Source organism: Trichosurus vulpecula, chromosome 8, assembly GCF_011100635.1.
Source record: "Trichosurus vulpecula isolate mTriVul1 chromosome 8, mTriVul1.pri, whole genome shotgun sequence".
NCBI lineage: Eukaryota > Metazoa > Chordata > Mammalia > Diprotodontia > Phalangeridae > Trichosurus > Trichosurus vulpecula.
In genome coordinates this window covers 100010660-100026459 of record NC_050580.1, presented here as the reverse complement: position 1 = coordinate 100026459, position 15800 = coordinate 100010660, and the positions used below count along the sequence as shown (strand labels likewise).

Genomic DNA, 15800 nt, shown 5'->3' with positions numbered 1-15800 from the left:
TGATTCTACTGGCTCTTTGCTTTATTTTGTCTTCAAATGGTAAGATTCCTCTAGCTAGAAACCAGAAAGACTGGAGAGAAACCCTTTTCTTTTTCCTCCCCAAATTCTACTGGTTTCAGATTCTAGAAAGTACTGACCAAAAATGTGACATATATGCCCTTTTTGAGCCCTAATTTCTTTCTCTGTAAAACAAGGGGGCTGGACTAGTTAAGCAGCAAGCAAGCATTTACTGAGCATTTACTATGTGCCAGGGACTGTACTAATTTCTGCAAATAAAAAACAAAGCAACCTAAAATGGGAAAAAAAATTTATATACATACATTTATATGTATGTATATGTGTATACATTTATAAAATAGATATGTATATTTATGTGCATATATATCTATACATATAGATGCACACACAAATGAGTGTGTATATTTCTCTTTATATGTGTATATAACACAAAATTGTGATTTACTATATTCAATAACAATCATTTTCAAAAACTTCCCTGTCCCCAAACTAAGTGACCTTTAAAGGTCCATTCTAGCTCTTAACATTAATGGGTCTGCTTTAGGAAGGAAGGAGAGACAACCCAAAAGCCCTGGAATGACCTGGGAATATGACAAACAGTAGCAGCATTTATCTAGCACCCAGACTGAATGCTCATTTTTCCCAGGCATGATTTGGCTTTATCCATTTCAAAACTGCAGATACAAAGAAATAACAGGCCAAATGGCTTTATGGGAAAGATGATCGTCTTTCCATTCCCCAAGCTACTCTCACCCAAAGACTCTATCACTTTCAGTCTCTTCTACTGTTTTATTCTTTATAACATTACTTCTTGCCTTTCCTTCCCACCCCAACTATTTTCCTCATACCTTCCCTGCTACCATTTGTCTCCCTTCTTCCTTCATCCTCTTGTCAAATCCACCAATGAGGCAATCTGTCTTTGAGACCTCCAAATTCAGTGATTCACAAATTTTCCACCCATTCTTAGCCATACTCTACTCATTTAATCAGTTAAATGGATTTTACAAATTGGCTCAACATTAAGAAAGACTTTTTAATAATGAGAGCTATCTGAAAATGGAACGGGTTACCTTGTGAGGCACCTAGAGGTCTTTAAACAATGACTAGATGGGTAAAGATTGGGCTAAATGATCTCTGAGCGCCTATGCAATTTTACTCCAATGTCATATTATAAAAGAAACTGAGACAGATAACATAGTAAAGTAGTACTTTACATGCCTTGGATAACATTCAGGATATTAGGATTATTATAGCTACTGGGGCCTATGAGTACTAACGAAGAAGGAGAGCAATTATAGCATTCCTAGAAGCAGAATTCAATATGCCACAAGACTCTAAGAATGGAAGGTAGAGCTATCCCCCACTATGTAGTTATTTAAGCCCATTATTACCAAAGGCATCTAAAATGTGGACTCCCATTTTCCCAGTCCCCTCCTGGAAATATGACAGGCACATGCCCCTTTGGCTATAGAAGCAAAGTCAACCAAGAAGGGCAGAAATAACTATCAGTGAGGGCACAGTAAGAAGGGGCAGGATGGGGACATGCACAGGGGCAGAGAAAGGGACAGTAATGAATACTCTTTTGAACAGTTAACATTTCCCAAAGTTACTCTGCAAGGATATAAAGGTATAGCATTCCAGATTCAGAAAAGGGCAGTACCCAAAGTGACTGTGGCATAAATGACTCCCTCAGGCACCTGCACCCACTTTGGGATTCCAGTGATGGAAAATGTACCAGAATCACCTGTACAATATTTAGAAAGAAAAAAGGCATGGAAAGGGAGGGGGAGAGGAAAAGAAAGAGTCACAGATGGCATGATTAAGGTTTCAAGCAAGAAGGATGGAGCCTGGTTTCAGCTGAAAACTGTCCTATCCTGGGGATGCTGAGGGTACACTAACAACCTTTGACTTCACTCAGTAACACACTTAACAGTGGGTAATCAGGCACGCACAGAGAAATAGATATATCAAACCATTCTGACTTTCAGGTAATCAATAAAATTACTTTCATTCACTGTAGGCGAGATCCTATGGACCAAGGGAGCATGACAATTGACACTGTCACATAATCCTTAACTAGGCACAAATATGGATGTCCAGTTCATTAAAAGGCCAATTTTCAACCTGAGTACATACCAACATCATTTTGAAGCAATTTGGCTATTCCCCAAATCATCTCTCAATTCTGCCTTTCTTGAGAGCCAATAGAGGTTGTATTTCTCCCATCTACCTTGCTATTTTAACAACTCCTCCCAGTATAATTTTGGTTGCCTACTAAGTTAGCAATGCCCAAATCAATTAAGATGTCCTTACAATGACCCAAACTCTCATGTAATTAATTAATCCAAATTCACTGAACAGTGATGAACAACAGGAAGCTATTTGAGTCTTTCTAAACCAAAGCCCATAACCAAATGTCTACATTATGAAGAGTCTCACCTCCTTCTGATGCTCCTTCCCAACTATCTGGGAGTCAGGCACACTGGTACTTGCTGGGAGAAGGAAGACTATCTAAGATGCAGAGGCGGATGCTTCAGTGAGTCACCACTTCAGCCTGCTAAAGCGCCCCAACCTGTGGGTTCCTGATTTGCCTCACCTCACTCATCAGAAACTAACAAAGCAGCCCGGAGCTTTCGTGTGAAATTGCAGCCCAGACCAACTGTCTGAAAAAGCATCAGATGTTCAGCACATCAATTACAGACAGACAGCTAACCATGCCCATCCAACTGTTCTTCAAATTACATCAAGCAAAACTGGGATGCCAACTTTCCAGAGCCTAGAACCAGATGGTAGGTGAAAACACGGTATGAGGGAAGCAGAGGTAGCCATGGAAAACACGTTTCCTGACTCTTCGGCTATTTTTCTTCACAGGGTATTCCCTGTCACCCAGTGACATCATTCCTTTTAGCAATATTCATTCATTATGTCTACTGATAGAATGATAAAACATAATTTTTTATATTTGTATGTTGCTTTATACTTTCATCTCACTTAATCTCTATAGCAAGCCTGGTAAGGTAAAGCTAATATTTTGTCCCATTTTAGTGATGAAGCAGGGGGGAAGGGAGAAAAATGGAAAGAGGGAACAAGGGGGTATATGAGGGCCTAGGAGAAAAGGGGAGATGACCACAGGCAAGGGGAGGAGGTAGGGACAGGGAGAGATTAAGTTACTTGTTCCAAGGTTATACAGATAGCAATGATTACAACTGGACTATTTAGAATCTTGGTCTCCTCATCCATGATGGGCCAGAGCTCTTCCATTGCTATTGATTGGAATTTGGTTTTGATTCTAAATTTGGTATTCTGTTAACATCACAACATTTCTACCACAGGTTTTGTACCAAGTTGAGAAGGAAGGGATTAAAATATTGGAGGTTTGAGCCTCTAAGATTAAGCCGATATTCTTTCCTCCTCAACCTTCTTCTCTTTGATTTCTTTATTGCTTGGGTTAGGGACATGGCTAGCTGTAGCTGGGAGATTTGGCTACACTAATTTTGAGCAGAGAGAGGTACCTGTTTTAGCTATCGCTGTTTCAAGCTCTCAGCATTATGGTACTGGAGAAAGAGGACTGACTCTGGAGTCAGAGGACCTAGGTTTAAATCTTGTCTCTCACACTATCTGTGAGACCTTGGGCAAAGTCACTTAACCTCCCTAGGCTCAAGTTTTCTTATCTTTAAAGTAAGGGGGTTGGACTAGATGGCCTTCAGCTCCAGATCTAGGAACCTAGACTGAAATGACCTCTCTGAGCCTTGGTTTACCTCATTTGTAAAATGAGCAGGTTACTCATGGTCTCCAATGTTCCTTCAAGCTCTAGAAACTAGGATCCTATGGTCTTTGGCACTGGAGATAGATGGCAGAAATGAGTGCTGGGTATGGAAAAATGGCAGGAACTTCTTAATCTCCAAAGTCTTAAAGGAAAAAAAAACACTCCACAAATTATTCTCCATTCAGAGAAGTGAAAAGACCAAGAGCCATAAGTGGGTTGATTAAATCTCCTTCATGAACCATTCAAACCTAAGTGGTGCTAACTATTAATAAGACCTCTGGCTATTCCTAATGCATTCGGTAGTGTTGTGATTTCATTTACCATCCCTGGTGACCAAAGTCTCATACAATTGATGCCTATCCAATTGGTTCCAGTAGAAATAGTCCTTTCGACTTAGTAAACAGTAGTTTTTATTGAAAACACACAAAATCTGATCATATAAACTTAAGTCTAAACCTACAAAGATTTCTAAATAACCTCAAATCTGACATTCTTTCTAAGGCCTCATGCTAACAGTTTCACAATCCTATTCTTAAGGACTTGAAGGCTAAAAATTTCAACTCTGACCTTGACAGAAATGACCTCATAGCTGTGTGACATTGTGCAGGTCAAAACCTCTCACCTTCCCCAGCTGGAGAATAAGGTAGTTGAAGTAAGTAATCACTAAGGACCGTTTAAAATTAAGATTCTATCTGGTTCTCTATTTCCTGGTAGATCGGCCACTAGGAATAATGGCCAGTTCCAATTTCAGGACCAAAGAGGATCCTCTGGATGAATATTTCTCAGCATACTTATCGTATTTCCCTAGATTTGGACCTTCCTGGCTAAATCAATCTCAGGTACCACATGATACCGTGACCCGCTTAATGCTGAAGAAGGCTTATTGAAACTTTAACAATCAAATGTGACAACCACTTCCCCCTTGTTCAGTGTTACAGGGAAGTCTGAGGGAGACCTGTCCTGCAACAAGATCGACTGTGACTATTAGCTGGCCTATATAAATGTCCCTTATAATCTCACACAAACTCACCAAGACAGGTGGACAGCTGATCAAATCATACTGTTCTGCTTTAAGCCGGGGCAGTGCAGAAGAATATAGGATGCATTATAGCAAAGCTCAGATAGCCTTAGCCTTGGGGCCTCAACTGGTGAGCAAGGAATGGTGAGGCACTGGCAGGGGAATTAGGGAAGAGGTAGAGAGAAAGACGTTTGGAGAAGAAAAGGAAGACAGGCATGGTAGTTGGGGGACGGTAGAGGAAGAACTATAAAAATCACCTCCCGCATCTCCTCTGTGATCCCTTTGTGTCAAGATTCACTGCAGACCTTAAATGTTCATTTGAGGAGGGTCTTTGTGATTTAACCAACCTATCCTAAAAGTTGTGATGTAGTCTGCTGTAATTGAAGTCAGAAAGACGTGGGTTCAAATCTTGCCTCAGACACATATGATTAGCTGAGTGTCTCTGGGCGAAGTGTGCAGTATTTCTGAGCCACGGTTTTCTCATCCGTAGAATAAGGAGTTTGGATTCAATGATTTCTGAGGATTCTTTCAGTTCTAGATCTATGACTATGACTCTATGATCTCTGTGCAGGCCAGGTTCAGGAGGGAGCCTGGGTCACACCTCTAAACCAGCTAAAGCCTCTTTCTCTTCATCACAGCCTGGTTAGAAAGAAGCTTCTCAGCTCTGTTTCAGACTTCACCTCATTTGCCACAGACCCTTGACCCTTCCTCTCCCTGAATGTGCTGATGTCAGCCATGCTCAGCAGAACATGACAACAGGAAACACCAGATCCCATAAACTTTCTGATCCTGAGCCAATTTAAGACTGCCCTCTAGTCCTAGCCATGCACCCCCTTTAGACCAGGGAGAGCCCTCTTGGAGGTGCTGCCCTGACTGCAGGGACAAGTCTTAAGGCACCCCTGGTGTTGAACCCTGCTAGAGAGCCACCTTTTACAATCCCAACCAGATTTGTCTTGCTTCCAGCTATAAGGCAGCAATGTCTGCGGCTGCTGGGGTATTAGAAGCACTTCCCTTCTCATGTGCATGAAGTACTTAAATCACCCTTAATGGTGAAGCTGCTGGGATGTACCATTTAAGGAAGTATCATATGGTTCTGCCTCTTCATAATATCCCTCTGGAGACTCAATCTTTGGGACTGGGAGCTGTTTCCTTTCTGGAATCTGTGGAATGAACAAATAAAACAAACATTGTTTTTTTTTTTTTTTCAAATAAAGATACAAGAGAAAGAATTCAGAATTAACTCTTTCAGTGGAAGGAAAGAAGGAGTTCCTGGACAAAGTTTCTAAGAGAAAAATGAGGGGGCAGTTAGGTGGCACTGTGAGTAGAGCACCAGCCCTGGAGTCTGGAGGACTGAGTTCAAATCTAGCCTCAGACACTGGACACACTTACTAGCTGTGTGACCTTGGGCAAGTCACTTAACCCCAATTGCCCTGCCTTCCCCCCTCCAAAAAAAATGAGAAAAATGTTATATGGTCATGGAATAAGTTAATTTCAACCAGATAAGGAAGCAGGCAGGTTATCAGCCTTTCAGCAAGGGGTTAGGAAGCAACGTGAAAATAAAATCCTTAGTGTTTTAAAGCTGGAGACCTTAGAGAACATCTCACCCCCTTCTCAGATGAAGAAACTGAGGCTTCTAGAGGGTTAAGTGGCAGGCCCCATGGTCACTGAGAACTAGGACTTTAACCCAGGTCCTCCAGCCCTATAAACATGCTAGCTGTTACTATTACCTTACTGGGATGTTGTAGGATGTACCAGGATAGAAAGAAGAGTCAACTGGTCAATAAACGTTTAGCAATCAATTAACCGTGTCTAGCACCTTCACAAATGCTTATCAGACTGTAAATGTCTTAACATTTTAGGTTTTCTATAAACATACCTTTGCGATGATTTCTTAAATTTAAAAAATCCATGAAAAATATTGAGGTAATGCTTGTTAAGTTGTCATTGGTCTTCTTTGAGAATGAAGGACGAAAAGCCAAAACACCAACAAATGCGTTAAGTTATGAATTCCACATTAAAGAGATCTAGAACACTGTTCTATGACACTTGGGGGCTTTTAAATATTGCACGTGCTTGGCTTTCAACATACCAGAGATAGTTGTGGACTTTGAGAGAGCTGCCTAAGACCGACCATTCCTTCAGTTTAGCTGAAGTATTCTTCTTGCTTTAGGAAAAGGAGATTTATGAGCAAAGGTCTGTAAGGAAAGAAAGGAAAGGAGGGAGCCCTAGGGCTCCACTAAGGTCTATCAGAAGCTTGTCAGCCACCCTGTTCTTCCCTCCTCAAACATTACAGGGGAATGCTTAAAACAAACATACAAACAGTGTGTTGTAATGGTACTAAAAGACACTGATCTGAAGACCCAGGTTTCAAATCCCAGCTCTGACACTTACTAGCAAGGGCCTACTGTTAACCACTTTGAACCTCAGTTTCCTCATCTGTAAAATAGGCATAATGATAACGTATTTGCCTACCTCAAAAGGATTTGTGTGAGAAAGTCTTTGTAAGCCTTAAAATACTGTAAAAAGTTCATTATTATCATAAAAGCCAGCAGCCCAGAACTTACTAGGACTTTTCCCCAGAGATGTAGGTAACATACATAACCGTAGCTTTATAAAACTCTATCTCAATATCTATTCTAACTATACAATAACTGTGTCTGTGAGGTGATGTCCTAGGGAGGGTTAACTTTTAGGGACATTTTACTGGAGAATTAAACTCTGTTGGAGAGGGGGATTCTGAGTCAGGACCTTTACCCTATCCTATACAGAATATCTTTCCTAGGCAAATCCTAGTACAGATCCACCTAGGATTACCCAGGAGCCTATCAAAGCCCAAAGGGCTTGTAGGCTGAATTGCTGGCATGACTTTCTGGGAAAGGGGTACAGTAGGGGAGGAATGATGGGCAGGTGGTAAGAGGCATCTGATTATCTCCTTATGAGCTGGGGCACACTAGAAGCACTTCCTCCTTGTAACAGGGACTCTCAGTTCAACACAATCAAAACAGCATTGTCAGTAGGTCAAGCAAAGCTGAAAGCCAACCCTAGGAAGCATACCGGACATCTTTTAAGTCGATAGGGGTACAAATCAAGGAAGCAGATAAATGTCAGTAAAATAAGTCTTTGAAAAGGTTCCAGAACCTGTGAAAAGTCCCAGCATGACTTCAAAGACCTTTCTTAGAAATTCAAGCTTCCATGCATGCGCACACACAACACACACATGAACATATTACTTGACCCCTTGGCAATAACCCCGGGGCTGCATAAGGGGGGGGAAATGACTGTCTTCTAAGTTATTCACAAACCTGCCAAACTAAGGAGGCAAAAGATAGAGGGGTCAAAAAAATAGGGGGCTGCCTCCACCAGTCCGCAGATCTCTACAAATCTAATTCTTTGGGGAGGGCAGGGACCAGGTTGTGTACATCTCTGTATCCTCCACAGTTCCTATCAGAGGTCTTGAATACAATGGACACTCAATACCTGATCTCAAAGCTCAGTAGCATCCAAATCGTAGCAAATAAACTGGTATCTCCAAAACTTTGCCTCAGGAGACAGTTTGGTTTTGCTAAACTCATCCATTCTTGGATCCCACAGAATAGAATCAACAACTCAGGAACTTCCCCAAGGATGGGGCCAAATCTTTTTTTTTGGGGGGGGGGGGGTAGGCAAAGGGCCACAAAGAGCTAACAAAGGATAATTCGACTCAATAAACATTTATAAAGTTCCTACTATGTATTCCGTACTGTGCCAAGGATACAAGGACAAAAATCAAAACAGTTTTGTCCTAGAGGAACTTACATTCTACTAGGTGCAAATAATATGAACACAGAAAAATAAATACAAAATGTATATGTAACACTCCCTCCGTGGCTATTTCACCAATTCCCACTAAACGGGAATTACTCCAACTTCTCTCAGAGTTCTAGGGGCAACCCTGAAGGTTACTGGGGTTTATAGTACTCTTGCTCATAAGCCCTCATAGGTGAGCTTCCCAGTAATTATCAGTTAGATTCAATAAGCTTTTAGAAATGGGGATTTATGGGGCAGCTAGATGGTGCAGTGAGTAGAGCACTGGCCCTGGAGTCAGGAGGACCTGAGTTCAAATCTGACCTCAGACACTTGACACATGTACTAGCTGTGTGACCTTGGGCAAGTCACTTAACCCCAATTGCCCTGCCAAAAAAGACAAAAAAAAGAAATGGGGATTTATTAAGTGGGTATGCAAGAGCAGTTGTTAGAGAAGCAATCCCCTATGCCCTTGCCCATACAAGTTCCCTGGAAAGAGTAGATTTAAACATATCAAAATGTTAGTAAGATGCCCTTATAGGAAATCGTATGATAAAGGGATAACATAATTTCTGCTTTCTCCATTGATTGACTCAATTGAGCTCTCGGAATCTTCTTACTTAGTCTTTCAAATGGGCCAGATCAGGCCTGACTAGATGGGAAGACTGGAACTTTTAGGATGAAAACTTTCCTACTACCTAGAAGATGATGTTTCTTTGAAAAATCCCAGACAACCAGGATTTGGGTTCAGATGAGGATTCTCATAATCTTAGTGTGAAAAAGCCCCGTTCTCTAGTGTAAGAAAGCTGGATTTCTATGCTTAGGCCCTACTTGAATAAGTTTTTTCCCCAGAAGTAATAAACACATACACTCTAAGAGCTCTGACCCAGCAGTGAGGGAGCACTGATTCTTTACTTTTGCAACACAACCACAATGTGTATTACAGTACAGGAAGTTCAAGAAGTCAGTATTGTGAGACACATCTTTGGATTGGGGGTGGAGAGAGGAGGAAGGGTCAGTGAGTAGGTCATGGCTAAATTATTCAGATGTATCAATAGACAAGTTGTGTGAAACTCTCCCAATTAAGTTAACTCATTTAGGACTAGTCTTTTATCTTTTCATTTTCAGAGTATGGGAGAAGATGGAGGAGTGTAGAACAGAGAAATCTGATGGCAATCAGCTTGAGAACATCTGTTTCTCCCGAGGCAGTTGGAGCAGCTGGCTGCTTTGGAGTCAGGGACCACATTCACACAGTCACAACAGAGCCCTACCCTTGTCTTTTCTAGGGGTACATTTTCATTCACTCCTGTAAGGATCATAAACAGTCAAGTAACTAGAGGAATGGTTTCAAGCAGAGTACCCAGAATAGAGGGATAAGTTACAGTGAAATGGGGGCAGCTTCTGGGGATGAGAATGTGGAGATCACCCCTCCTTAGGCTGAAATAGGACATTTGAGGGGTAGGAGGGAGAGCTTTGGAATTCTGAGAGGGAAGGTTTTTTCTTGCTGGAAGCAGAAGAAAAGAACAGAAGGGATTTTCCAAAACCATGATCAGTGAGGTGATCCAGAGAATTCCTAAGCTGGGGAGCTAGAGGAAAAAAAAATACTTTTCTAGGTCCTGATATCATAAAGGTCATGGAAGCAGAATTGGAAGAAACATTATGAGTCATCTACTTCAGCGGCATCAAACTCAAATAGAAATGGGGCCACTTATGTATGTACATAAGGACCCCTGTAGACTGCATATTGACTTAGTTTTAGAGTGATGTATATGTACATACATACACACACATATATGTACACACACAGTATTTTGATTTATTTCCCAATTACATTTTAATCTAGTTTGGGTAGCACTCTGGAGTGCTGTGGACATCCAGCCAGTGTGTTTGACACCTCTGATCTATTCTAATGCTTCCCTAAAGCATGAATCACATATACAAAATCCCAGAAAATCAGTTAGCTAGGCTCTATTTGACTGTCTCTGGTACCCTCTGAGGTAGCCTGTTACATCTTTAGATGGATGGCCCAGTTGGAAAATCTTTCCCTTCAGTGTGACCCTGCCTGGGCAAGTCACTTAACCTTTGCTGTAGGATGCTGGGTAAGTACTTAACTTTTGTCTACCTTGGTTTCTTTAATGGAAAATGTGATAATAATAGTACCAACTCCAAGAGTGGTTATGAAGATCGAATGAGATATGTGTAAATATTTTGTGAAGCACTTTGCATGGTGCCTGGCACATGGTAGGCATTTAGTAAATGATTGAAATAAAAAAAGAAAAAATGTTTCCTTACAATAAACCAAAATGCTTGCTGTTGCTCAGTCCTGTCTAACTATTCACGACCCTATGGACCATACTGTCCATAGGGTTTTTTTGGGCAAAAGTACTGGGGAGATTTGCCATTTCCTTCTCCAGTAGATCAAGGCAAAGAGAGGTTAAGTGATTTGCCCAGGGTCACGCACACATGATTTCTCTCCCACATATCAGTCTTATTGTAAAAACAATAATCATGCCCTGCCCCCTTCCTATAGCTGGAGGCTGCTAGGTGGTACAGTGGATAGAATGCTGGGCCTGGAGTCATGAAGATCTGAGTTCAAAATTGATCTCAGACACTTATTGGTTGTGTGACCCTGGGCATGTCATTTAACCTCCATTTGCCTCAGTTTTCTCAACTGCAAAATGGGGACAATAACAGCACCTACCTTACAGGGTTGTTTCGAGGATTAAATGAGACAATATTTGTAAAGGGCTTAGCACAGTCCAGCATATATAGTAGGCTCTGTATAAATGCTTATTCCCTTTCCTTTCCCCTAGTCTTCTCTTTTCCAGGCTAAACATACCCAGTTGGAATACCTGGTTCTTTCTAATATACATACATACTTTTAAGGCATGACTTTGAGTTCCTCTGCCATTCTGGTCTGCATTGATAATGGATGCATTCAAGAAAGTCAACATTCTTTCTTTAAAGCTTTTTTTTCCAAGATGGCAGCTGGAAAGCAGGGACTTGCATGAGCTCCCCACCACATCCCTCCAAAAAACTATAAAAAATGGCTCTGAACAAATTCTAGAACTGCAGAACCCACAAAATAGGAGAGGGAAGCAGGGATCCAGCCCAGCACAGCCTGGATGGTCGCTGGGTGAGGTCTATCATGCACGGAGTGGAGGGGAGTGGAGCGCAGCATGGGAGGCAGCAGGACCAGCCAGACCAGGAGCTGGGCAGAACAGGCCCTAGCACCCTGAATCAGTGAGATGCGGCAGTTACCAGACTTCTCAACCCACAAACACCAAAGACAAGAGAGGTTAGTGGGAAAAGCTGCGGGGGGGACAGAGTTCGTGGTTTGGCCACCGCCTCAGGGGCAGCAGGGGAGGTGCAGCTACAGAACTACAGCTGCAGTTAATTCCAGCCCCAGGCCCACGTGGTGGGAGGAATTAAGTGGCAGATCAGAGCAGGAGTGAAGAGCCTGCTGAAGATTTGCATCAGGTCCAGGTTGGCAGTTCTTGGGGGAGAAGGAGTGCTGGGGTGGCAGAGCTGCCTATATAGAAATAGCTCTGAAATCAACGGCGCATCCCCTCAAGCTTTGAACAAAGTACTCTTTGCTCTACAAGCAGTCATACCCCAACAAAAAACTCAAGGGTCAAGTAAGTTGGCTGGGAACACGGCCAGGCAGCGAAAACACACCCAGATTCAGTCTCAGACTTTGGAATCTTTCTTTGGTGACAAAGAAGACCAAAACATACGACCTGAAGAAGTCAACAAAGTGCAAGAGCCTACACCAAAAGCCTCCAAGAAAAACATGAACTGGTCTCAGGCCATGGAAGAGCTCAAAAAGGAGTTGGAAAAGCAAGTTAGAGAAGTAGAGGAAAAATTGGGAAGAGAAATGAGAAGGATGCAAGAAAACCATGAAAAACAAGTCAATGACTTGCTAAAGGAGACCCAAAAATATACTGAAAAAAATATTGAAGAAAACAACACTTTAAAAAATAGACTAACTCAAATGGCAAAAGAGCTCCAAAAAGCCAATGAGGAGAAGAATGCCTTGAAAGGCAGAATAAGCCAAATGGAAAAGGAGGTCCAAAAGACCACTCAAGAAAATACTACCTTAAAAATGAGATTGGAGCAAATAGAAACTAGTGACTTGATGAGAAATCAAGATATTATAAAACAGAACCAAAGGAATGAAAAAATGGAAGACAATGTGAAATATCTCACTGGAAAAACCACTGACCTAGAAAATAGATCCAGGAGAGATAATTTAAAAATTATTGGTCTACCTGAAAGCCATGATCCAATAAAGAGCCTAGATATCATCTTTCAAGAAATTATCAAGGAGAACTGCCCTGATATTCTAGAGCCAGAGGGTAAAATAGAAATTGAAAGAATCCACAGATTGCCCCCTCAAATAGATCCCAAAAAGAAAACTCCTAGGAACATTGTCGCCAAATTCCACAGCTCCCAGGTCAAAGAGAAAATACTGCACGCAGCCAGAAAGAAACAATTTGAGTATTGTGGAAAAACAATCAGGATAACACAGGATCTGGCAGCTTCCACATTAAGGGACCGAAGGCCTTGGAATACGATATTCCTGAGGTCAGTGGAGCTAGGATTAAAACCAAGAATCACCTACCCAGCAAAACTGAGTATCATGCTCCAAGGCAAAATATGGGTTTTCAATAAAATAGAGGACTTTCAAGCTTTCTCAGTGAAAAGACCAGAGCTGAATAGAAAATTTGACTTTCAAACACAAGAATCAAGAGAAATATGAAAAGGTAAACAAGAAAGAGAAATCATAAGGGACTTACTAAAGTTGAACTGTTTTGTTTACATTCCTACATAGAAAGATGATATGTATGATTCATGAGACCCCAATATCATAGTAGCTGAAAGGAATATGCATATATATATATATATGTGTGTGTGTATACATATATATATATATATGTGTCTACGTATGTATATATGTAGGTGTATACACACACAAAGGGCACAGGGTGAGTTGAATATGAAGGGATGATATCTAAAAAAATAAAATCAATTTAAGGGATAAGAGAAGAATATATTGAGAGAGGGAGAAAGGGAGAAATAGAATGGGGCAAATTATCTTGCATAAAAGTGGCAAGAAAAAGTGGTTCTGTAGGAAGGGAAGAGGGGGCAGGTGAGGGGGAATGAGTAAATCTTGCTCTCATTGGATTTGACCTGAGGAGGGAATACCATACACACTCAATTGGGTATCCTACCCCACAGGAAAGAAGGAGGAAGAAGATAAAAAAGGGGGGATGATAGAAGGGAGGGCAGACGGGGGAGGAGGTAATCAAAAACAAACACTTTCAAAAAGGGACAGGGTCAAGGGAGAAAATTCAATAAAGGGAGATAGGTTAGGAAGGAGCAAAACATAGTTAATCTTTTACAACATGAGTATTGTGGAAGGGTTTTACATAATGATATGCATGTGGCCTATGTTGAATTGCTTGCCTTCTTAGGGAGGGTGGGTGGGGAGGGAAGAAGGGAGAGAATTTGGAACTCAAAGTTCTAAAAACAGATGTTCAAAAACAACAACAACAACAAAAAAAAAGTTTCTGCATGCAACTAGGAAATAAGATACACAGGCAACGGGGCATAGAAATTTATCTTGCCCTATAAGAGAAGAAGGGAAAGGGGGATGGGAGGGGAGTGGGGTGACAGATGGGAAGGCTGACTGGGGAATGGGGCAACCAGAATATATGCCATCTTGGAGTGGAGGGAGGGTAGAAATGGGGAAAAAATTTGTAATTCAAACTTTTGTGAAAATCAATGCTGAAAACTAAATATATTAAATAAATTTAAAGAAAAATAAAATTTCTTTTCTTATTTCCTTAAATATTTTCCAATTACATTAAAAATTTTTTTTAACATTTGTTTTAAAATTTTTTCAGTTCCAAATTCTCTCCCTCCTTTCCACCCCTTCTCCACCCATTGAGAAGGCAAGCAAGATGATTATACATGTGAAGTCACACAAAACATATTTCCATACTAGCATGATGCAAAAGACCCCTCCCCCAAAATAAAGCCATTTACATTCAGAATTCATTATTTTTCTTTCTGCAGGTGGGTAGCATTTTCATCATGAGTCCTTTGGAATGGTTTTGCAAGGATCGTTGTGTTGATCAGAGTAACTATGTCTTTCACAGATGATCATTGTTACAATATTGCTGTTGCTGTGTACGATGTTCTCCCAGTTGTCAACATTCTTTCTGAAATGGGACACCCGGCACTTCGCACAATACTCCAGAAGTGTTCTGACCAGGACAGAATACAATAGGACTACCACCTCTCTTACAATGCATGCAAGGTTTCTATTAATGAATGAAGAAGCAGATTATTGCCTTAGCTTTGCTGACTCACTAAGCTTGCAGTAGAAATTTGTAATATTACATGTGCATCTTTTATTGAGACATGGAGGAGTGTGGCTGTAGCCTGACCAGTCAAATCCAGGGCAAGGGAAATAGAGTGTTAAGATGAAGATAAGACTTAAGGCATAACTAAAACAAGCAGTCAGGCATCATGTAGGCGGACTGGGATTCAACTGTAAGACCCTTTTGCAATTTGTGAAACTGTTACCCATCCTATGTTCCCCACACTGGAAAGACTTCCTTGAACTGATGCAAAGTGAAATGAGTAGAACCAGGAGAACACTGTATATAGTAGCATCAATATTGTACTATAATCAACTGTGAATGACTTAGTTACTCTCAACAATACATAATGATCCAGGACAATTCCAAAGGGCTTATGACAAAAAATACTATCTACCTCCAGAGAAAGAACTGGTTTATGATAAGTTTATGATATGTTTTTGTTTCTTTCCTCTATTCTGTATTTGTGTTCTGGTAAAACTAAAAAAAAAAAAACAGAGAAAAAACTGATGGAATATGAATGCAGATTGAAACATACTATATATTTCACTTTTCTTAGTTTTTACATTTTTTTTGGTCTGTGTTTTCTTTCACAACATGACTAATCTAGAAATATTTTGCATGAATGCACATGTATAACCTATGTCAAATTACTTACCATATCAGAGAGGGAGGAGGACAATTTGGAACTCAAAATTTTAAAAAAATGAATGTTAAAAATTGTTTTTACATGTAATTGGGAAAAATGAAATAATTTAAAAAAAGAAGAAAAAATCCTGGAGGGTTTTCCAGTAAATCTACTTTAAGGCACTTAAAAGGATAAATA

At 40.8% G+C, this 15800-nt stretch overlaps 1 protein-coding gene across 2 annotated transcripts in view; it reads right to left on the bottom strand.

The window, feature by feature from the left end:
• AFAP1L2 (actin filament associated protein 1 like 2) overlaps positions 1 to 15800 on the bottom strand; it is a 147400-nt gene that overhangs the window by 25311 nt on the left and 106289 nt on the right. For both annotated transcript variants that reach the window (XM_036736132.1, XM_036736133.1), the window contains one exon: positions 5872 to 5962. In XM_036736132.1, coding sequence (XP_036592027.1) covers positions 5872 to 5962 — 91 coding nt within the window. The remainder of the gene's footprint in view (positions 1 to 5871; positions 5963 to 15800) is intronic.